The sequence below is a fragment of the Pleurodeles waltl genome, chromosome 6, assembly GCF_031143425.1.
Source record: "Pleurodeles waltl isolate 20211129_DDA chromosome 6, aPleWal1.hap1.20221129, whole genome shotgun sequence".
Taxonomy (NCBI): Eukaryota; Metazoa; Chordata; class Amphibia; order Caudata; family Salamandridae; genus Pleurodeles; species Pleurodeles waltl.
This window is the reverse complement of record NC_090445.1, coordinates 334,460,647-334,485,256: the sequence shown is the minus strand read 5'-3', so window position 1 is coordinate 334,485,256 and position 24,610 is coordinate 334,460,647. Positions and strand designations below refer to the sequence as shown.

Here is a 24,610-nt window from a genome sequence, read left to right as displayed (position 1 = left end):
AGTAGATTTGCTACTACTCCAAGGGCCTAATTATGATCTTGACGCAAGACTATCAATACTGAGGGGGTGGGACTACCATCAAGGAGGTGACCTCACCTCTGTCATAGTATGATGTTTCCACCGGGCGGACCAGCAGAAATGTTGCATTGGCCTCTGCTACATTAGGAAGCCAAGGATAATGCTGTTGCACACCAACACCCTCCGAATGTGCACTGTCTGCTTTGCTGCTGGCAGGGACCCCTCTGTGGCCCCCTACAATGGCTTTCCACCAGCATTTCCATGGTGGTGAAAACGCCATGGAATGGCTGGCGAAAAGTGAAGTTGTGTTAGGCACGACGGTGTCGCCATGGGCACTGCTGTGGCTGGCCACGACTTCGACTGTTGTCAACCTGTCGGGATCCCTGATCCTGGCGGAGATTGCAGTCTCCTGGCGGTCCGACCGCCAGGATCATAATCTAGGGGTCGGACCACCAGAAGTGTGGTGATCTGGCCACCCCCGTGGGTTTGCAGTCCTAAGTCCACCAAACTCGTAACCAGGCTCCAAGACACTAGGGGGGGGGTCATTATGACCCCGGCGGTCGGTGGAAATATGGCGGTACGCCATATTATGCCAACCTGCCAATTTACCACTCTGACCGCCATGGCGGTGACAGCCGCCGGGCTGAGGATACCTATCTCCAACCCGGCGGCCATCACTGTTCCACCCGCTAGATTATGACCCCGCCTACCGCCATTGTTTTCGTGGCTTCCTTACTGCCACGAAAACCATGGCGATAGGCACTATCAGTGACAGAGAATTCCTTCCTTGTCACTGATGGGGGTCTCCCACCCTCCCCTTCCCTCTCCAGCTACCCCCCCCACCTCTCTTATGACTCCCTCTATATTCCTTCACACACACATACACATACACACACACACATACATCCACGCAGGCATACTTCCACTCACACACACCCGCTCACACTTTCAAACATGCACGCAGTCACACATTCACCATAACATACACGCACTCCCACCTTCATATATGCACACTTGCATCCAACAAACAACCCACACCCGCATACACGCACATACAAACATACACACACAACACCCCCCCGTCCTGTCGGAGCACCCACTTACCTGTGTGCAGGGGGTCCTCCGGCAGGAGACGGGACGGGCGCTGCTGCCAGCAGCAGCGTCTGCCAGAAGAACACCGCCAGGCCGCCAGGCCGCCAGGCCGCCAGGCCGCCAGGCCGTATTATGGGTCATAATACGGCTGGCGGTCTACTGACCTGGCAATACTGCTGGCAGCAGCGCCACCTTACCGCCATCCAGCACCATGGCCACAGCCGGATCCTTCTGGTCATAATACGGCAGATGGCTGGTAGCCGCGGCGACGGTCTTTTCGCAGCTGGGGCGGAAGGCGGTTTTTACTGCCAGTATCATAATGAGGGCCTAGATGTGGCCTACACCTTTTTTATATGCACTTGCCTGAGACCAGCCTCTGTTGCCAGCTGGTAAGTGCACTTTAGTTATGATTTTAAAAAAGCCTTATTTTATTTCACATTTTCTTTTATTGTATTTATATCCCTTGCATGAGGTACACTGTGATGATTTTAATTAATTGAACAATAAATAATTAATTCATCAGAGACACCATGGTCAAAAATAACTATTCTCTTAATTTACATCCAGCCATCATTAATTTTGGACCTGGAATGTTGACTAAACATGTGGACAACTAAATATTAGGTCCTTCTCTGCATGCTTTACTCTCATTGCAGGGACAAATCTGATCACATTTAGAACCTGTTCTGAGCAGGTGGTATATCTGAGTGAAGCAGTGCAGTGTAATCCCGGATGCAGCAAAAAAGGAAACTCATTGTCTGGCCAAACAGTATTCCCTCTCTGATACTAGTCTCCCCGACTTCCTATGGAGGACTAAGTAGGAAAAATATTTGGTGTCCCTTGTCATTAATGATCCTTAAGACTTTGCTCCACTTCCATTCCTTCAAGTCACTTTTTATGCATAAGTATGTTTTAATATAACTTTTTTTTTAAAATAGAGTCCTTAAGCTAATAGATTTATGCACCTACCTGATAGAGGATGATAACTGTGGAAGAGGAAAAATGCCATAGAAACAGGTTGTGGACATGTTACTCACCTTGATTTCACATTGAAATTTTTCCCAATGAAAAGGTGCTTCAAAGACTTGTTCTTCCCAAGAGCAGGCACCAGTGTGATCATGTCATAGTCAAACCCTGGTAGAAAAAAAGAGATGTGAATGGAGAAGTAATTATAAATTCAAGTTCACATTTTAGACTTCTATACATGTATAGCTTGGTCAGGTACTCTGACACCAAACTGTAGGTGCAAAAAAAAAGTTACTTACGTTCAATAATGATCTTTCTGGTGCAGGTTTCTCCAATGATTAGCTCGTGATCTACTGGTAGATCCAAAGCTACCTAAGTACTCTCTTGTGTGCAGTCCAGCCCACTAAATTAGATGTTTTGCTTGGCGGAATTACCCATTGCATGTCAAGATTAAAAAGTATTATTACAAGTCGAAAATCTGTGTATTTTCAGAACTCTGTTTGGAGAAAAATGGGTTTAAAGCTGCCATTTGAGTGATAAATCATGCCCTGTTGGGGAAACGTATTACCAATAATATTTCATTAGTGCCAGGGGCATCACAGCCATAGCTATTATGTATTACCATGAAGCACTTTGGTGATCAATGTTCATAATCTTGCATGTGGTGGCCAGTGATGGAATCTTATTTGACATGGTCATGATTACAATACAAATATTATTTGTAGCTCAGGATGATTTTTACTAAATATAAGTAGCTCTTGTTACATAAAAGGTTGGAGACTCCAGTTCTGGTGGATACTCTAAGTACTTGCCTATTGTTCACCCCTTGGCACCAGATGTGATCCTGAAAACATCCGTCTCCCCGGGGGGTCCTTTCTCCCCCTCAATGCCAGAAACAGTGAGGTGATGTCATTAGAGACATAGAGAGCCTATCTCGGCACCATGACACCAGTTCTTGTCTGCATGTAACAGCATTATTCAAGGCAGAGATGAGGAAGACATCCACAGGGATAGCAATATGGGAAACAATATAATTTGGAAGGGTATTAACAGGCTTACAACCTTCCTTCCGAGCAGGGAGGAAGGCGACTAGGGGAGGATTCTACAGTTATATATGACATCCACCAGAAAGATTGTTACCAAAAGTAAGTAACTTTTTCATCTCATGGGTACGTCTACCTGAATATTTCTCACATATTGAATAGATTTCAAAAGAAGTACCCAAATATAGGGTCTGAAGAAAAGCTGAGAGGCAGAAATTATGGAGGGCTGAGCAAAGAACATGCAGCATCTGGAAAGAAGCTAGTGGAACCAAAGGGACGCTTAGTGCTGAGGAAGACCCAACAACAGACCTCTGAAAGCACCCCAGTACAGTACCATGGGGTCTGAGAGATTTCCAGACGGAACCGAAGTCAATCTCACCATTTCCATTCCTGCATGGAGGAATGTGGTTCAGTCTGATCCCAATGCCAGGACCCCGAGATAGCCTGGTATCATTGTGATCAAAGGAACCAGCAGTGGCAGAGGCACCATAGATGGCACTGGCAGCTCTGAGCAGGCCTCCTGGGAAGTAACAACCTCAATCAATTCCACCTCAAGTGATGGAGTAGCCGGATGGTAAGAGTGTAATGGCGACTTACCCTTCAACCTTGGCCACCTCCTAGAGGAGTCTGTGTGTTTCTTCTTTTTCTTGGACTTCTTCCTCCTGACCCTGGAAGACTTGTATCATGGGGAAGAGCGGTTAGCAGACTTAGACCTGGACCTAGATCTACATGGAAGCTGACTCCAACAATCGTCTTGGGCATGGACCACAAAGAGATTTGTTACCCTTTCTTTGATGGTGATAGGGGTTCATCTGCAGGCAGACGTCACAAGATCTGGACTCTTGTCTTGAACCCAGGCACCACCGGCAGTTGTCATGGTTGGTCTGTGATCAACATATGGCTGTTGCACTTACAACAAGTCTTAAATCCAGATTTTTCTTTTAAGTGGGGGGGACACATCCCTAACACACTGTACTAAGAGTAGGAAAACTATTTAGAGACCTATTAAATTGTCTCGAACATGAGGAAATAAGTTCTGGACCCACGTTGTAAGGCATTAAAAATAAAACAACTGATTCCAGGGCAGACATTATATGGCTCCAGTAATGTCACCACAACTCCACTTCTGGTGTCAAGATGGAGCCACTGCCCCCTACTAGCATCAGAGAGCTATGTCAGAAGATTCAGCACTCAATGTGGCACTTGGCATATTCAAGAAGTGAAGAATCTGAAGGTAAAATTATTCATCAGAACAGTATGTTTTAGAAAGAATTGACTCCTATACTCTTACAGCCTGCTTTAGAGTTTGGAGGATAGGGTACTATGTCATAATGGTGGCAGGGTATGCTCTCCACCAAACTCTAAGTTCGCCTTCCCAATTTAGGGCTAGGTGGATCAACAGTGTGTTGATGTTGACCCTACTACAGACATACTCCTCCGACAGTCTGACAGAATAAGGTGAGGTAAGTTATCTAACCATCCGTATAGTTTGGAGTGGGCCTTTGGATGGCTTTTGTTGGCTGCCCATCACCACAAGCTTATATCTGGCAGTGAGGGAGAGTAAAATGAAAAAAAATAAATACCCCCGCACCATGGGTGAAGACTACCATGGTGTAGGGGACATTAGTTTTACATTTTTCAAAAGCAAACTACTGCCTTGGGAGTTTGTTTTTGAAGAATGTAAAACTTCGGAAAGGTTGGATGGTTGGTCGTCGTGTTAGGTGATGCCATCTATCAAACTTTTCCAACACTGACAGGAATTGTTATGACATCGGTGGGTTGACAGACAGCTCTCACTTTGACGTACAGATTAAAGGCAGGGTGGTGGATGTAAAGTCCTCCACGGTCTCTCTTTCTTTAATCCATCTGCCAAACCTTAAATTAGTCAGTCCTTAAACCATAAACTTAAAGACTACTGATAAGATGGTAGTGGACAACAGGTGACTAGCACTTTCAGAGCTTAGAACTGTAACTTAAAGTTTAGTGCTTAGTGTGATTTGGCTTGAATTTCCCTCTCTCAGAGCTCAGATCCACTGCCATTTAGCCCTGCATCCAGTCTTCAAACTCCCAATCACACTACACCCATCTTGAATTTACATGTATCCCCCTGTTTTCCGTTAAAAACCCAGTTGTCCAAAATCTAAAAGGAGATACTACTCCCAAGAATTTCTTTTTAAATATTTGTCTAAGTTCTGGTCTGGCTTTTAATACTGTAACTGTTTTAAATGAGTGGCAAAAGGCATTCCAAGTATTAGAATTCAAATACATTTGAGCTTTCTGTTTTACTTTTGCCAGTTAATGTTATGTTTTTGCCACAGCAAATCGCTTATATGCCTACACCCGATTATGTCACTGCCCGACTATTGTAGTTTGTAGCCTTATGCCAGTTGTCACTGCCTACACAGATTCTACGTGTCCATGGCTCCATTGCACCTGCCCTTAGCTATACATGTTGGCCAATGGGCAAAGGGTGAAGCCCTTGGTGCAATTACATAATCATGTTTGCAATTCTATAAACCACCCTATTGTTTCCAAAGAGAGAAGGCATTTGTCATCACCCCCTCCTTAGCCTTTTTTAAGGGCCAGGGAGGGTTGATTGCCCCTCCAACCCACCTATAAGAAGTATCTTGTTGGCACAAAGGTGAGAGAGAGACGTGACATCACGCCTCCTTATCTGGCCTTGTCCAAGGGTAAAAGGGAGCATTTGGGCAAATTACTTATCATTAGTAATGTTTCCTTTTTCAGCAAGTATCTTTTATTGTTTTTTGCGAAAATGAAAATGAAACAGAGAACCATTACACTTTAATGCTGCCACAAAATTCCAGCAAAAAGGTCAGGGATATTACAATGCCAGTGATAATTATCAATGAGTTGATATTGAGGGCTGTCAAGCACCCCTATGTATAAAACATCACTGTAAGGGATATATTGCGGAGGCAAAGATTTTATATGGAGGAACAACAAAACTTGGACAAAGGCACAAACCCCAGTATGAAGACTCAACCCTAGAACATCAAACATAAAGTAGTGAATGGCAAACTAAAGATCAAGAAGGATATCAGTGTGAGAAAAGGCAACCAATAATTTTAATATTATCATTAAGTGTTAGACATTTTTTTCTTCTTCATATAGTATGGATATGAAAAGGTTGCTTTGTATTGACCAAACATTCACGTTTTGTCTACTTAAGCATGGCCAAGTACAACACACTGGCCTGAGCCACCAGGGAAATAAACAATTTACAAAGACTTTAAAGACCCCTCTTTCAGGTCATTGTGATGGAAAAAACAGACCTTATTCACAGAACAGGGAGGTGAGAGGGCAGTGAGGAATCTGCAGCTAGACAGAGCACCCACCAGACAGACTGTTACTGAAATTAAGTAACTTGTTCTTCTTATTGATACTTTTAAATGCAGATTCCTTACCGTTAGAATACCAGTACCTTCCAATGTGGGTGAAAAGCCCTTCCTGGTGGCAGTAGTACTTTGTGAACGTGTGTACAGATGCCAATGATGCAGCCTAGCAGATATCAAGGACAGGCACTCCACGTGTCAGCACATAAACTCTCCGCAGCCTGCTTCTTGGCCAACGCATAACAGATCTTAATGCAGAGGACAATCCATCCTCACAAAGACCCCTTCTGCCCTGCTTCACCTTTTTTCCCCCACAGAACCTCACAAACTGGTCATCATCCACCAATGTTTTTGGTGCAATCAATGTAAATGTTTAAGGATCTTTTGAGGTCCAGCAGATGAAGTCCCTCCTCCTTTTTTGAGGGGTGAGGTGGAGCAAAGAATGTTGTGTTGGGAGCATAGTTTGAAGGACTGCCCAACATGAAAAGCATTCACAAATTCTGGCAAAAAAGCTGCCCTGGTTCTCATCACCACTTTATCTGGGAACAAGGTGGTGTAAAGCGGCTGCACCAAAAGAGCTTGAAGTTCACTAACATGAGGAGCCAAAGTCACTGTGACCACAAAAAAGTCTTCAGAGTCAGGAGACAGGGTGGGGAGCTGTGCATTAATTCAAACTGCATGCAGATGAGGAAAGTAAGGACCAACTGTGGCATTACCAAGGGTTTTGTGAATCATTTCTGTTGTATTAGTTATCTGGAAAATACTATGCAATGTTCCCAGTGGAGTCAAATAGGGTGCCAATCTGTCTGCAGCCTACCAGTGTCCAATGTTCAAAGTGGTCTTTACCCATACCTTTTGTGAAATCTCGGTTTGAAAATATGGGGTCAGTGGAGAAGGATAGGTCATCAGAGCCTTGTGTTCCAACATCCAATCCTATACTACTAGTGTGGTCTGTGTAATAGGAAAGAAATACAAACCCCATTGCCTACTCCATCAGAGTAACCATACTATCATCCATATGTGAATGCCTGAAATAGCCTGGTCCATGAAGCACCAGTGCTTCTCAGATTCAGAGTGACTCCACTCCACAAGGAACCTAAGTTGTTGAGTCTGGAAAAAGCATGAGACATTGGGCAACGCATCCCCAGTTCCGTGCCGTCATCAACTGTTCCTTCGGCACCGCAACCTTCCCAGACGTTTGGAAGCACGCCGAAGTCAACGCTCTTCTCAAAAAACCCACAGCAGACCCGGAAGACCTCACAAACTACCGACCCATTTCTCTTCTCCCCTTCCCCGCAAAGGTCACTGAGAAGATAGTAAACACACAACTGTCTCGCTTCTTAGAAGAAAACAATATACTCAAAGCCTCCAAGTCCGGATTCCGCAAGAACCACAGCACTGAGACCGCCCTCATCGCCTGCACAGACGACATCAGGACCAGAGTGGACAAGGGCAAGACCGTCGCCCTCATCCTCCTAGACCTCTCTGCAGCTTTTGAAACTGTATGCCACCAAACCCTCCATGCACGCCTTTTTGACGCCGGAATTCGCCACAAGGCCCTGGACTGGCTCACCTCCTTCCTCTCCGAAAGAACCCAAAGAGTTTGCCTCCCTCCTTTCCAGTCTACAGCGACCAAGATCATCTGTGGGGTCCCCTAAGGATCCTCCCTCAGCCCCACCCTCTTCAACATCTACATGGCTCCTCTCGCCAACATCCTCCGCCCACACAGCATCACCATCATTTCATACGCCGACGACACCCAGCTAATAATCTCCCTCACCATGAACCCAGCCACCACCAAGTTAACCTGCACGCCAGACTCCTTGACATCGCCAAATGGATGACAGCAAGCCACCTCAAATTAAACTCAAACAAAACAGAGATCATCATCTTCGGCCCCAACAAGACAGCATGGAATGACTCCTGGTGGCCCACCACCCTCGGACCACCCCCAATACCCACCACCCACGCACGCAGCCTTGGCATCTTTCTGGACTCATTTCTCTCCATGACCCAGCAAATCAACGCTATATCATCCTCCCGCTTCAACACCCTTACGCAAGACTTTCAAATGGATTCCTTTAAAAACAAGAACAGTCACCCACGCCCTCATTAGCAGCCTGCTGGACTATGGCAACGCCCTCTACGCAGGGACCACAGCCTAGCTTCAAAGAAAACTCCAGAGAATCCAGAACGCAGCAGCACGTCTCATCCTCAACCTCCCTCACCACAAACACATATCCACTCACCTCAGATCCCTACACTGGTTGCCCATCAACAAAAGGATCATTTTCAAAGTCCTCGTCCACGCTCACAAAGCCCTCCACGACACTGGACCAGCCTACCTCAACGAACGAGTAAACATCCACATACCAACTCTACAGCTCCTCGCTACAGTCCCCGGCATCCAACGCACCAACTCTAGCAGCAGATCCTTCTCCCACCCCGCTGCCAAGACCTGGATCTCCCTCCCCACCAAGCTACGCAGGACCCAGGACTTCCTAACCTTCAGAAAGCACCTTAAAACATGGCTTTTTGAGCAGTAACCGGCACCCACCTCCCAGCGCCTTGAGACCCTAATGGGTGAGTAGTGCACTTAAGAAATCATTTGATTGATTGATTGAGTAAGATGGAGTGTCATACAAGGTCGTTACCTATTTCACACAACATTATTAACCAACTTTTGCAAGGTTTGCTGTGTGTTATGGGATGGTCTTAAGAGCAAGGTTTGGAATGTAAATACAATTTTGGGCAGTATGGTCATTTTAATTGCTGAAATGCAGTCCAGCCATGACAGCCAGTAATGCTGCCACGACCCCAATTCAGATTTCACTTGCCTTACTAGACATGAGCAGTTAACCTCTGCCATTATAGCTGCCAAGGGAGTGAGTTGTATTCCTAGATAAGGAAGGGGATCGGAGGACCATGTGATTGGGAATCAGGCCTTTATTTGGTCCTGCTGTAGAGGCATCATCATGAGAGTCATTATGTGTGACTTAGAAAGGTTAACTTTAAACCCAGAGACATCCCTGAAAATCTCTAGTTCCTGCAGTGTTGACGGTAAAGAAGTAAGTGGCTCGGATAGGGCCACATTCACGTAATCGACATAAACGTTAATAGTGTGTGTGAGTGTCTCCCAAATGTTACCCCTGTAACATGTGGAGCATATGGCATATGGGTTGGACCGGGGCTCCATGTTTAAAGCAAAGAGAAGAAGGGACATCAGGCACACCCTGTGTGTCACCCTGCAAAAAGAAAAAGGTTGTGAAGCCACTCCATTCACTCTCTCTGAAGCCCTTGGTGAGCTGTATCCACAGAACACCCAGTGGCAGAACCTCTCCCCAATTCCAAAGTGCTTCTATGTACCCAGGCGATATGGCCTGTGCACCTGGTCAAATGTCTTTTCAGCATCTATCTAGAACAATAAAGCCTCCCGCTTGGATCTCTGTACCTTGTCGATGAGCTGTAGAAGGTGTTTAGTACGGTCCCCGCTGCTACTAGTCAGGATAAAGTTCTCTTGGTCAGGGTCAAGGAGGTATGATATGTAGGCATTGCATTGATGGGCCACTACACTAGTGAATAGTTTTGCATCTATACCGATATGGGTCTACTATTATGAAGTCCTCTTGCATGGATTGTGTAAGCGTCCCACTGTCGGCAAAAGAATTAAAAAGGCTGGTGAAAGGGGCAAGAGTATGTCAGAAAATCTTATTGAGCAGTGGCATAAAGTTATCTGGACCAGGAGACTTCAAAGGTTTTAAACGCGCTATTGCTGATATTACCTCTGAAATGTCAATGGATTTCTCTCTTGATTCTGCTTGAGCTTGCGTGAGTTGTGTTACATGTACCTTCTGTAGGTATGCTGAGGGATCTCTGGTTCGGGAGTCTTGAGTGGAATAGGTGCACATAGAAATCCATAAATGCCTGAGGTATTGAGTTGTCTCCGGTAATTTCAGAGGCACCCTGCCCTCATGTGATACAGAGTCTACCAGCTTGTATTTGAGACCATAAGCAGTGTGCAAGCATTTTCCCACCTATGTTACTCTCCCAAGTTAAATTTTTGTTTCAAAGACAATGCAGCATGTTCTGCCTTGTCTAGATCAAACGACCTTAAGCTGTGTTTTATTTAGCCTTGTTCAGGGCCCTTTAGACTCTAGGGCCCCAGTTCCTTTATTTAACTAATGTATAGTTTCCAGTTCCCTGAATTTCCTCTCCAACTGTGCACGCTCAACTCTGAAAAGTTGGTTGTCATCTGTAGAGATCGCAATCCGCCCCACTCTCAATGTCTTCAGTGCCTTCGATAGAGTTGCATCCCCAATATCCTCTGTATTACTGCTCCGTAGTTTGTTCTCTAGGGCTGTGTTGAGTACTTGGATGTGGGCAGTATGTTAGGTAATCCGACTGCATAACCTCCATGAGCCCACACGTGCCCTCCTCCCCACCATCCGGGAAATTGGGGAATGATCAATATGTATGCTTTGAACTAAGGACTGTAGCCGGGGGTACCAAAGAAGTAATCAATATGAGCATATGATCTGATCTACCTATGTCATTATTCATGACTAATTTAAAGTCACTGTTCACCAATATGGCTGCGTCTGGGGTCTGTAGCACCTCGGGGAAAGCATTACGGAGGAAGCCCTCTTGGTACTCATTGGGGGTATAGATCATTGTAACAGTAGGGAAGTGGTACAGTAGGAGACACCCTTTTCGCTTGCCGATCTTGTTACCTCTCCTCAGAACTTGGGAGACAAGCAGTGCCACCACTTCGGGTTTGGCAGGACCCGCTGATGAGTGTTGCTGGGGAACTGTCGGAATCTCATTCTATGCTCATCACATGTGTAGGAAAGTCCTCCTTTTTTTTTTGCCTGATCACCCCCACACTTTTTGGATAGGTACTGGTGATTACTGACTCTTGGCTATGCCCTGGGTACTGCTTAACAGTCCCAGGGCCAGTGCTCTGTGTAAAATGGATATGCAAATTAGGCTAATTATAATTGGCTAAGTTAACCTACCTATAAGTCCCTAGTATATGGTAGGGCATGTAGGTTAAGGGACCACAGCATAGGTGGTGCACACCTAGGTGCACTGCTGAAGTGCCCAGTGTCATTTTAAAAGCAAGCCTGCCTTGCTGGCTGCTTTTAAATTAAAGTTATATGCAAATTCGACTTTGGAATTAAAAGTACTTCCAAAGTCTTAAACTACCTTATTTTTACATATAAGTTACCCCTAAGGTGTGCCCTATGTGCCCCTAGCGCTGGGTGCCATGTAACTATAAGCAGGGACTTTATAAAAATAGATTTATAAGCCCTGGTGAGGTAAAAACAGCCAAATTCGTTTTTCCCTCATTGAAGTAAATGGCCTTCATAGGCTAGAATGGGGAGACTTTATTTTAAATGTTAAAGTCTCCTTAAATTATGCATACCAAGAGTTTGGTATCAAATTAATTGTTGTAATAAATCCCACAACTTCCAGTTGTGGGATTTAATATAACTTGTTCAGGAAAAAAGTTTAGACTTTACCTAAAAAGTTGCCAATTTCAGCTCTGCATTGTTTTTGCTGCTGTGCTCTGATTGGCCAGCCTGCAGCAGCTTTTGCCAAGCTGCCTTGATGAGGTGTGAAGTGGACTGGCTTCACACAAAGGAATGTGCTTGGGGGAGAAAATCTCCCCTCAGCAGATGGTGAGGCAGGAAGGGGGAGGGCTGCCAAACTGGTCTTCAAAGGCAGAGAAGGACATCTGGAGCACCCAGCAACACCCCCACATCCTGCAACCCCAGACAACTAGGTGCCCCCTTGATTAGATTAGGAGAGGGCAGGAGAGGGGTGTGTTTATGATTTTTAGCCACACCAGTGGGTGGGCTCAGCCAGATGTAACCTCCAAAAATCAGATTCAGCCATGTTGGATTTTTAGAGACTGTTGCCTTTTGGGATGGATTTTTGCCACACTTCCCAGGAAGTGGTCATCACAGGGGGACGACCCTGTACCTGATTGGAGGACCAGGACCCCCCTGCTTTTCACCCAGGAGCAAGGATAAAACTGGCAGACCTGCCCCCACATCTCAGATCCCCGCCAGATTTCAAGAAGAAAAGAACTAAAGGAGAAGAAGGACTGCCCTGCTGGACCCCTGGCCTGCACCTGGAACCTGCACCCAGAAGGACTGCACCAGCTGCACACTTGGGCTTCACCACAAGAAGGACTTTGCCTGGCTTCAACTGGTTCAAGGAGGGACTCCCTGTTTGCTACAGGTGAAAAATTGCTATCAAGAGTCCCCCTGCACCAACTCCTGAAAAGTGACCAGCTGACCACTGTCCAGTGGCCAAAAAGGAGTTTGCGCCAGGTGCATTCTGGGAGTTGAAGTCCGCACCCCCCAAGGACCATCACAGAACTTCTGGACCCTTGGGGTGAGCTGTGGACCCCAAAAGAACCTTAAAAGAACATCTGGGTGAAGCCCCAGAAGTTTGGAAAAGATTTGAAAAATGTTGTAAAAAAGCTCCAGAGAGGGACCGATCCGCCACGGAAATTCTAGCCGGCTTGCCTCAACCGCGACCCGGCCTGACTTGGTGGTTCGTCCCGGTAAAGAAAAACCTCTGAAAAAGAGACTAAGTCCGAAGGTAAAAAGTTGACCGGGACCTCCCAGCCATCGTATCCGAGAAGGGCTCCACGGACGTCGGATCAAGATCCAGGTTTACCCCGGTCGAAGGATTTTCATCTCGAAAAAACGACTAAGTCCGAAGGTAAAAGTCTCCACCGAGGAAACCCACATCGCGTATCCGGACAAGGGCTCCAGGAGGTCGGATTCAACTGGCAGGTTCGTCCCGGTGAAGAAAAACTTCAAAATAAAGACTAAGTCAGAAGGTAACTTTTTAACCGAGGCCTCCCGCGACTTGTAGCCGAGCAGGGCTCCATCGCGGTCGGCCTGAAACTTTGACTTTGCCCCGGTCGAGGTGCAACCAGATGACCCGATTGGCGCTTTTTGTTTCTAAGCGCTAGAAAAATAATAATTCTTTAAAAAAAAATATCTCCGGTTCCCTTTCTCCGATTTTATTCGTTTTTGTGTCATTTTAAAGATAAAAATATAAACTATTTTTATAAATTGGTTTTGGATTTTTAAACTGTTTCCTGTGTTTTATTTAATTACTGTTTTGTGATATATGAATGCTTTACACACTGTCTCCTAAGTTAAGCCTTGACGCTCGTTGCCAAGCTTCCAAGGGTTGAGCTGGGATTAATTTACTGAGACCTAACTGTACCTAGGTGGAGGTTAGTGGCTTGTTGCTAGGTGTAGGTACCTACCTGCCCTTACCAATAACCCATTTTCCAACATTTTTGGTGGCAGCGGTGGGATCCTGTACTTGTGTTCAGTATCACGTTACAGTTTTGAGTAAAACAAATTAAAAATCCTTTAAATTGTCTTAGTGCAAAAATAATTTTTTTTTTTTTTTTTTTTTTTTTTTTTTATTAATTTGGATTAATTTCAATTATTGAATTTTTGTAATTTTTCTAAATTCTTGTTTCCAATTTTTGCAAAAAGTTTTTGTTGACACAAAACTAGGGAACCATGGAGCTTGATCTGGCTAGCCTACCCACACTGACAGTAGTCCAGCTTAGGGGGTTGTGTATTGAAAGAGGGTTGCCTGCAACCACTGATCTCAGGAAGCAAATCCTGATTAAATCCCTGACAGCATGGGCTGAGGCCCAAGAGCTAGGCACAGAGGAAGCTCCAGAGGAGGAAGAAAAAGGGGAGGATGCTAACTCTAACCTCTCAGGGGAGGGAAGGCATCTGAGCCCAAGTGAGGATGAGGAAGAACGGTCCTCAGTAGATACAGTCACTAGGGGCAGACCCAAAGCTAGTGGTAGGAAGGGGGTCCTTTCAGGAGGAGAGAACCCATCCATCAGAGAAAGAGAGCTGGAGGCCCAGCTAGCATACATAGCTTTGGAAGCAGATAAGCTGGCCCTAGAAAAGAAAAAGTGGGCAAACAAAGAAAAAAGAGATGGTGGCAGCGATAAAGAAGCTGAGGTGTCCCTGGGTGGGGGTTTTTCCCCCAGATTACCCAAAGGGGTGGTTCCTGCCTATGTAGAGGGGGATGACATAGATAAGTGGCTGGGGGCCTTTGAGAGGGCCCTCCAGATGAGGAGAGTCAAGCCTCAGTACTGGGGTTCACTTCTTTGGGAGTTAGTTCCCAACTCTGGGAGGGATAGGCTCCTAACCATGAGTGGGGAAGATGCAGACTCATACCCCAGTATGAAGAGTTGCTTGACTAAAAAGTTTGGTCTGACCCCAGAGCAGTATAGGCTCAAGTTTAGGGACACCCAAAAGACAAGCACCCAGTCCTGGGTGGACTTTGTGGACATTTCAGTAAAGGCACTGGAGGGCTGGATACAGGGCAACAGGGTAAGTACCTTTGAGGGGCTGTACAATTTGATTATGAGGGAGCACCTTCTAACTAATTGTGTCCAAGAGAAGCTCCGCCAGTATCTAGTTGACTCTAGGTTGACGAACCCCAGAGAGCTGGGGGAGGCAGCAGATGACTGGTTAAGAACTAGGGTTAACCAGAAACCCCCAGGGGGTGATCAGAAAAAGGGAGGACATGGTTCTTCTCAGGGGAAGAACCAGGGGAAAGATGATAAAAAGCCCAAAGAGTCCTCACAAGAGTCCCCAAAAACTTCTCAGGGAGGGGGAGCCCCGAGCCAATTCACTTTTAAAGGGAAAGGGTATCAGGGAAAGAATTATGATCCTGCTAAAGCAGGAAGGTTTCAGGAGCTTGCTAAGGCCGGCAAGTGTTTTGATTGTCATCAACCTGGATATAAAAGAGGAGATGCTATCTGCTCCAAGAAGCCCCCCACTGGTGGGCAATCCCAGGGGATTGCTAGTGTAGGGTTGGGGGTGGAAGTTGGCCCAGGGGTGGAATCAGGGTACACAGAGGTCACCTTAGTATCCGTGGGTGGGGTGGACATTGCAACTATGGCCACCTTACCTCCCATCATGGAGAGGTATAGGCAGAGGCCTAAAGTCAATGGGACTGAAGTGGAAGCTCTGAGAGATACAGGAGCCAGTGTGACAATGGTCACAGAAAAGCTGGTTTCTCCAGAACAGGTCTTACCTGGTGTCTTCCACCAGGTGACTTATGCAGATAGCAGAACCAAACTCCATCCCATGGCTATGGTGAGTCTGGAATGGGGAGGTGTGACTGGCCCTAAAAAGGTAGCTGTAGCTCCTGCCCTCCTAGTAGAGTGTCTGCTGGGAAATGATCTTGAAGCATCTGAATGGTCAGAAGTGGAGAGAAGGGTCCATGCACAGATGCTGGACCTCCCTGAATGGGTGTGTGCTGTGACCAGGTCACAGGCAGCACAACAGGGAAATGCTGGGCACTTGGACCCTGGAACAATGGGCCAAGCCTCCAAGAAAAAGAGAAAGGGCACTGGGTCTGGATTGCCAGCCCCAACAAGTACAGAGGGTCAGGAAGAATCCAACCCTGAGGGGGAGGATCTGAACTCTGAGGGAGGGACACTTTCCCTGCAAACTATGCCTGATTTGGCAGAACTGCAAGGGGCAGGTGGGCCCACCAGAGAAGATTTGTGCCAGGGACAAAGAGAGTGTCCCACTCTTGAGGGCCTGAGGCAGACTGCTACCAGGCAAGAACAAGGGGATACCAGTGGGACCCACAAGGTTTACTGGGAGGATGGAGTTCTCTACACTGAGGCAAGGGCCCTCAAACCAGGAGCTACTAGGAGAGTAGTGGTCCCCCAGAAGTATAGAGAATTCCTCCTTACCTTAAGCCATGATATCCCCTTAGCTGGACATTTGGGACAGACCAAGACCTGGAACAGGCTGGTCAACCATTTTTATTGGCCCCAAATGTCAGAAAAAGTCAGGGAGTTTTGCAGCTCCTGTGTCACCTGTCAAGCCAGTGGCAAGACAGGAGGCAAACCAAAGGCTCCCCTGATACCACTGCCAGTGGTTGGGACTCCCTTTGAGCGGGTGGGGATTGACATTGTTGGTCCCCTAGACCCACCAACTGCTTCAGGTAACAGGTACATTGTGGTGGTAGTGGACCATGCCACCAGGTACCCTGAGGCAATACCCCTCCGGACAGTCACTGCTCCCACAGTGGCTAGGGCCCTACTTGGTGTGTTCACCAGAGTGCGATTCCCAAAGGAGGTGGTCTCAGATAGGGGCACAAACTTTATGTCAGCCTATCTGAAAGCCATGTGGGATGAGTGTGGTGTTACTTATAAGTTCACCACCCCCTACCACCCAAAGACCAATGGTCTGGTGGAAAGATTTAATAAGACCCTGAAGGGCATGATCATGGGTTTGTCTGACAAACTCAGGAGGAGATGGGATGTCCTCCTCCCTTGCCTGCTGTTTGCCTACAGAGAGGTGCCACAGAAGGGGGTTGGATTCAGCTCCTTTGAGTTACTGTTTGGGCACCCTGTAAGAGGCCCATTGTGCTTGGTGAGAGAGTCTTGGGAAAAGCCTCTCAAAGAATCCAAGGAGAATGTGCTAGATTATGTGCTAGGCCTGCGGTCACGCATGGCTGAGTATATGAAGAAGGCAAGCAGAAACCTGGAAGCCAGCCAGGAGCTCATGAAGCTCTGGCATGATCAAAAGGCTACCATGCCTGAGTATCACCCAGGACAGCTGGTGTGGGTTTTGGAGCCCATGGCTCCTAGGGCACTTCAGGCCAAATGGACTGGGCCCTATCCAATTCTAGAGAAAAAAGGTGAGGTCACCTACTTGGTGGACCTTGGTACCCCCAGGAATCCTCACAGGATCCTGCATGTAAACAGGATGAAACCCCACCAGGACAGGGCAGACATGACCATGCTAATGGTCACTGATGAAGGGAAGGAGGAGGAGGGTGAACCTCTGCCAGACCTCCTGTCCTCAAAGGCAAAAGATGGGTCAGTGGAGGGAGTGGTACTCTCTCCCAAATTGACAGATCAGCAACAAAAAGACTGTAAGCAAGTTTTGGGACAGTTTGCTAGTCTGTTCTCCCTGACCCCAGGACTCACCAATTGGTGTGTCCATGATGTTGACACTGGTGACAGCTTGCCTGTCAAGAACAAGCTGTACAGGCTGTCTGACCAGGTCAAGGCCAACATCAAAGCTGAAGTGGCTAAGACGTTGGACCTCAAGGTAATTGAGCCCTCTGATAGTCCTTGGTCCAGTCCAGTGGTACTGGTGCCCAAACCTAATCCCCAAGGTAGGAAGAAAGAATTGAGATTCTGTGTGGACTACAGAGGTCTAAACGCAGTCACTAGGACTGATGCTCACCCCATACCTAGAGCTGATGAGCTCATTGACAGGTTGGGGGCTGCCAAATTCCTGAGCACATTTGATCTGACCTCAGGATATTGGCAGATTGCCTTAAGTCCAAGAGCGAAGGAGAGGTCAGCATTTTCCACACCAGAGGGCCACTTTCAGTTCAAGGTGATGCCTTTTGGCATGAAAAATGCTCCTGCCACCTTCCAACGGTTGGTGAACAGAGTCCTATCTGGGTTGGAATCTTTCAGTGCAGCTTATCTGGATGATATAGCTGTATTTAGTTCCACCTGGAGGGACCACCTGGTCCACCTGAAGGAAGTGCTTCAGGCCCTGCTTCAAGCAGGCCTGACTATCAAGGCAAGCAAGTGCCAGATAGGACAAAGCTCTGTTGTGTACCTGGGCCACCTTGTTGGTGGAGGCCATGTACAACCTCTCCAGCCCAAGATCCAGACTATTCTGGATTGGGAGGCTCCAAAAACCCAGACTCAGGCCAGGGCCTTTCTTGGCCTGACCGGGTACTACAGGAGGTTTGCTCTGGAATTTTGGGACCATAGTGGCCCCTCTGACTGAGCTTACCTCCAAGAAACAGCCCAAGAAGGTCATTTGGACCCCAGAGTGTCAGAAAGCTTTTGACACCCTAAAACAGGCTATGTGTTCAGCACCAGTGTTACTGGCCCCTGACTATAGCAAGGAGTTTGTAGTGCAAACAGATGCTTCAGAGGAAGGGATTGGGGCAGTGTTAGCACAAGTTAATGAAGAGGGCCATGATCACCCAGTTGCCTTCATCAGCAGGCGACTACTCCCCAGAGAGAAAAAATGGAGTGCCATTGAGAGGGAGGCCTTTGCTGTGGTCTGGTCCCTGAAGAAGTTGAGGCCTTACTTGTTTGGCACTCACTTCCGTGTACAAACTGACCACAGACCTCTCAGGTGGTTGATGCAGATGAGGGGGGAGAACCCAAGACTGTTAAGGTGGTCCATTTCCCTACAGGGGATGGACTTCACAGTGGAGCACAGACCTGGGACTGCTCATGCCAATGCAGATGGCCTTTCCAGGTTTTTCCACTTAGCTGATGAGGACTACCAGGGTGTAGGTTAGTACCCATCACCTTTCATCTGGGGGGGGGGGGCAGTGTAGGAAAGTCCTCCTTTTTTTTTTGCCTGATCACCCCCACACTTTTTGGATAGGTACTGGTGGTTACTGACTCTTGGCTGTGCCCTGGGTACTGCTTAACAGTCCCAGGGCCAGTGCTCTGTGTAAAATGGATATGCAAATTAGGCTAATTATAATTGGCTAAGTTAACCTACCTATAAGTCCCTAGTATATGGTAGGGCATGTAGGTTAAGGGACCACAGCATAGGTGGTGCACACCTAGGTGCACTGCTGAAGTGCCCAGTGTCATTTTAAAAGCAAGCCTGCCTTGCTGGCTGCTTTTAAATTAAAGTTATATGCAAATTCGACTTTGGAATTAAAAGTACTTCCAAAGTCTTAAACTACCTTATTTTTACATATAAGTCACCCCTAAGGTGTGCCCTATGTGCCCCTAGGGCTGGGTGCCATGTAACTATAAGCAGGGACTTTATAAAAATAGATTTATAAGCCCTGGTGAGGTAAAAACAGCCAAATTCGTTTTTCCCTCATTGAAGTAAATGGCCTTCATAGGTTAGAATGGGGAGACTTTATTTTAAATTTTAAAGTCTCCTTAAATGTTGCATACCAAGAATTTGGTATCAAATTAATTGTTGTAATAAATCCCACAACTTCCAGTTGTTGGATTTAATATAACTTGTTCAGGAAAAAAGTTTAGACTTTACCTAAAAAGTTGCCAATTTCAGCTCTGCATTGTTTTTGCTGCTGTGCTCTGATTGGCCAGCCTGCAGCAGCTTTTGCCAAGCTGCCTTGATGAGGTGTGAAGTGGCCTGGCTTCACACAAAGGAATGTGCTTGGGGGAGAGAATCTCCCCTCAGCAGATGGTGAGGCAGGAAGGGGGAGGGCTGCCAAACTGGTCTTCAAAGGCAGAGAAGGACATCTGGAGCACCCAGCAACACCCCCACACCCTGCAACCCCAGACAACTAGGTGCCCCCTTGATTAGATTAGGAGAGGGCAGGAGAGGGGTGTGTTTATGATTTTTAGCCACACCAGTGGGTGGGCTCAGCCAGATGTAACCTCCAAAAATCAGATTCAGCCATGTTGGATGTTTAGAGACTGTTGCCTTTTGGGATGGATTTTTGCCACACTTCCCAGGAAGTGGTCATCACAGGGGGACGACCCTGTACCTGATTGGAGGACCAGGACCCCTCTGCTTTTCACCCAGGAGCAAGGATAAAACTGGCAGACCTGCCCCCACACCTCAGATCCCCGCCAGATTTCAAGAAGAAAAGAACTAAAGGAGAAGAAGGACTGCCCTGCTGGACCCCTGGCCTGCACCTGGAACCTGCACCCAGAAGGACTGCACCAGCTGCACACTTGGGCTTCACCACAAGAAGGACTTTGCCTGGCTTCAACTGGTTCAAGGAGGGACTCCCTGTTTGCTACAGGTGAAAAATTGCTATCCAGAGTTCCCCTGCACCAACTCCTGAAAAGTGACCAGCTGACCACTGTCCAGTGGCCAAAAAGGAGTTTGCGCCAGGTGCATTCTGGGAGTTGAAGTCCGCACCCCCCAAGGACCATCACAGAACTTCTGGACCCTTGGGGTGAGCTGTGGACCCCAAAAGAACCTTAAAAGAACATCCGGGTGAAGCCCCAGAATTTTGGAAAAGATTTGAAAAATTTTGTAAAAAATCTCCAGAGAGGGACCGACCCGCCGCGGAAATTCTAGCCGGCTTGCCTCAACCGCGACCCGGCCTGACTTGGTGGTTCGTCCCGGTAAAGAAAAACCTCCGAAAAAGAGACTAAGTCCGAAGGTAAAAAGTTGACCGGGACCTCCCAGCCATCGTATCCGAGAAGGGCTCCACGGACGTCGGATCAAGATCCAGGTTTACCCCGGTCGAAGGATTTTCATCTCGAAAAAACGACTAAGTCCGAAGGTAAAAGTCTCCACCGAGGAAACCCACATCGCGTATCCGGACAAGGGCTCCAGGAGGTCGGATTCAACTGGCAGGTTCGTCCCGGTGAAGAAAAACTTCAAAATAAAGACTAAGTCAGAAGGTAACTTTTTAACCGAGGCCTCCCGCGACTTGTAGCCGAGCAGGGCTCCATCGCGGTCGGCCTGAAACTTTGACTTTGCCCCGGTCGAGGTGCAACCAGATGACCCGATTGGCGCTTTTTGTTTCTAAGCGCTAGAAAAATAATAATTCTTTAAAAATTCATATCTCCGGTTCCCTTTATCCGATTTTATTCGTTTTTGTGTCATTTTAAAGATAAAAATATAAACTATTTTTATAAATTGGTTTTGGATTTTTAAACTGTTTCCTGTGTTTTATTTAATTACTGTTTTGTGATATTTGAATGCTTTACACACTGTCTCCTAAGTTAAGCCTTGACGCTCGTTGCCAAGCTACCAAGGGTTGAGCTGGGATTAATTTACTGAGACCTAACTGTACCTAGGTGGAGGTTAGTGGCTTGTTGCTAGGTGTATGTACCTACCTGCCCTTACCAATAACCCATTTTCCAACAACATGGTAGGAAGTGAGTCTCTTACAATAAACATATGCCTCTCTGTTTGCTCATGCATGGAAATGATCTCTGCCTTTAGTTGGGTGATTGATGCCTCGCACATTGAGGCTAACAATTTTGATGTCAGTAAAGCCAATAAACATGTTGGTACGCATCCCACACAAGAGGCCAAAAGCTTATGCATAGGGACGTATCGAATCTTGCTGGCTGTAGTGTGAGAGCACCCCCCCAAAAAAACTTAAAAACCACAACAACAAACTATTGGTTAACAAATACATACAGTATGGTAGTGATAGGATTTAATCTATTGAGGCATACCCGGACTAAGGAATGGGCAACCCTCCACATAGTGATGTGTTACCAATCCGCCCACCCAACCCCACCAGTCTTACTCGGTCCATGCAGGCAGCCAGGCTGTTGTCTCAGTGGGCATTAGCCCCTCATAGTCAGCATGCAGATAACTCTAGCAGCAGCCAGTCTCCTCTACCACTTTATCCAAAGCCGAATGTTGTTCCTGTGCTTTTGTGCTTGGGTCTGGCTGTGATCTTTTGAAATGGGCGAAGCACCCTCTGCCATTGGTACAGCCAGCTTGGCGATTCTCCCCCTATTCTCATGATACAGGTGTGGAAATGTCCAGAACCCAGTGTACATCTTGGTGTCCTAGTCTGGTGTATGTGTGCCTCCCATCGGAAGATAACGGAGAATGGGTACCATCAACTGCAGGAGACGCTTTTGCTCTGGATAAACTCAGTGATGGGGCGGAAGTCTCTTCGCCACTATAAGATAATCACAGAGAGGTGCTGGAACAGCACCACTGATTGGCCACAGAATTGGAGTGATCGTTTGTCCGGCCAAGGAATTGGAGCGGTTGATTGTCTCATGCTTTATTGAGGATCTCCTCCTTCAATTAGAAGTTGTGGATGCAAGCTAAGGTTCGCGGGACTCTATTGTTGTTTCCTCCCATGCGGCACGCTTTGTGGTCTCCATCCTGTTGGATGTCCCTTGTACAGTCCGGTGCTAGAACATGGCAGAACAGGGCCCTTACGTAGTCTGCAATATCTGAGTCTTTTGCGCCTGATGGAACACATTGGATTCTAATATTGTTGCAGCTAGAGCTATTCTCCAGGTCCCCAGTATAAGCCTGCAGGTCTGCCTGTCTCTCATGTCGGTGCAATACCTCTTGCTGCAAGTGTTCAAGCTCCTCATCTCTGGTCGTCGATGGATCCTCCAGTGTGGAGACTCTGGGGGTCATTCTGACCCCGGCGGGCGGTGGGAGCCGCCTGCCTGGAGGGAGCCGCCATATGGCCGCTCTGTGGTCGAAAGACCGCGGAGGCCATTCTGGCTTTCCCGCTGGGCTGGCGGGCGACCGCCAGAAGGCCGCCCGCCAGCCCAGCGGGAAACCCCTCCCCATGAGGAAGCCAGCTCCGAATGGAGCCGGCGGAGTGGAGGATGTGCGACGGGTGCAGTGGCGAATTCAAAGTGGGGCCCTCTTACGGGGGCCCCACGACACCCCTCACCGCCATCCTGTTCCTGGCGGTCGGAACCGCCAGGAACAGGATGGCGGTGAGGGGGTCGGAATCCCCCATGGCGGCGCAGCAAGCTGCGCCGCCATGGGGGATTCCCAGGGCAGCGGAAAACCGGCGGGAGACCGCCGGTTTTCCTGGTCTGACCGCGGCCAAACCGCCGTGGTCAGAATGCCCTGCGGGGCACCGCCAGACTGTTGGCGGTGCTCCCGCATCCCCGGCCCCGGCGGTCCTTGACCGCCGGGGTCGGAATGACCCCCTCTGTCTTGCAGGGATACCAGGTTTTGCCACACCTCCCAGATTGCAAGTTGTGTTTCACCAACTGAATGTCAGTATACAGCGCCTCAAAGAGGGACTCCAGAAACTCCTCTGTGACTGGGAACTGATTGTTTTCTGGAATCTTCATGCGGGGGACTCCTTTGCGGTGATGCACCTTCTTTCATTGCGCTTGTGGATCTTGTCAGCATGTCTTGGACATGCTAGTCTTTTTTGCTATTGCTCAACGCCAAGAGGGTTGGTGTCCTGGTTTTTATACCAGGTGTAGGTGAGTGCTTTGAGGTAAGGAGCTTTAGGCCCCAGCTGGTAGCCCAGTGATCAGGAGGCATAATCACGCCAGATGTTAGGGGCCAGATATCATCCACTCTGGGCCCCACCTGGATGGCAACCACCCTCTCTACATGGCCCCTGGGCAGTGCTTCCCGGGTCAAAACTGGGGGTCATGCACTGCAGCCTCCTAGATATCCACCCTTCTCATTTATGGTAGGAGTCAGCGGTGAGCTGCTTGTCAGTGAGTCCCGCAGTGGGTTCTTGACAGCACTCAGGATGGGTAGGGGCACACAGCAACTGCTCACTCTTCCCCCTGTGAGACAATCAGAAAGCCTGGGGGGGCAGGCCCCTCTTGCAAAATTCTCCTGTTCGCCAGGGTCTGAGTTCCCACCAAGGCCTTCACTGTTGTTGAGGTCAGGCAGATTAGTCAGTGAGAGAGGCCACATCCCTCCACACCATGGCTCCCCTTCTGGACTCTCTTGTCTTTCCTCTAGCCAAGAGGTAGGCCCCCCAATACTAGCAGCTATCCTGCACTGTAATCCGCTGGGCTACACATGCCACCATACTCGTAAGCTCAGCGGAACTGCTGAAGGACCATGCCCACCATTTTGGATGCTGCGCAGCCAATTCTTGGTCTCATTGTCTGAGGCACATAGAGACATCACCGACCAACTGAGGGTGGGGGGTATTCCTCAGACTCCCTCTCTTTCCGAATGCCAGGGTTGCTAATGTGTACCGGGCCTGGTGTCAGCTGTCAAGCGGGGAAAGGAGCGTGACTCTCTTCTTACCCGTCTGCCATCTCAGCCACACCCTCTACACAGGGTTTTGGAAGAAATTAATGAGTCAAACCTATTAGAAATCTCATCATAACAGGTGATCTGAACAAGGACGGTTGGTCCAGTAAATGAAAAAAGGCCAAAAGGGCAGACAGATAACCTTTAGCCAGGCAAAGTGTAAGTCCCTGCTGGGCCAGAGATTAAAAAAACAAGGGAACATCCAACAGTTTTGCCAGCAAAGGATCAGTATTGTGGGTGGCACACCAAGGTACACACCTGTCCCAGCACCCGGCATAGACAGACGTAGGATGTCTGGCAGCCAGCATAACATCCACAGCTTTGGGAGGAACACTGAATACAGTCAATTACTACCACTTTATTTCCACACATGGAGGTGTAAATTGTGCAG

At 47.8% G+C, this 24,610-nt stretch overlaps 1 protein-coding gene across 1 annotated transcript in view; it reads right to left on the bottom strand.

The window, feature by feature from the left end:
• Positions 1–24,610, bottom strand: part of CARMIL3 (capping protein regulator and myosin 1 linker 3) — a 1,220,401-nt gene that overhangs the window by 595,556 nt on the left and 600,235 nt on the right. Inside the window, exon 19 of the mRNA XM_069238205.1 lies at positions 2,148–2,244. Within this exon, the coding sequence (XP_069094306.1) occupies positions 2,148–2,244 (97 nt within the window). The remainder of the gene's footprint in view (positions 1–2,147; positions 2,245–24,610) is intronic.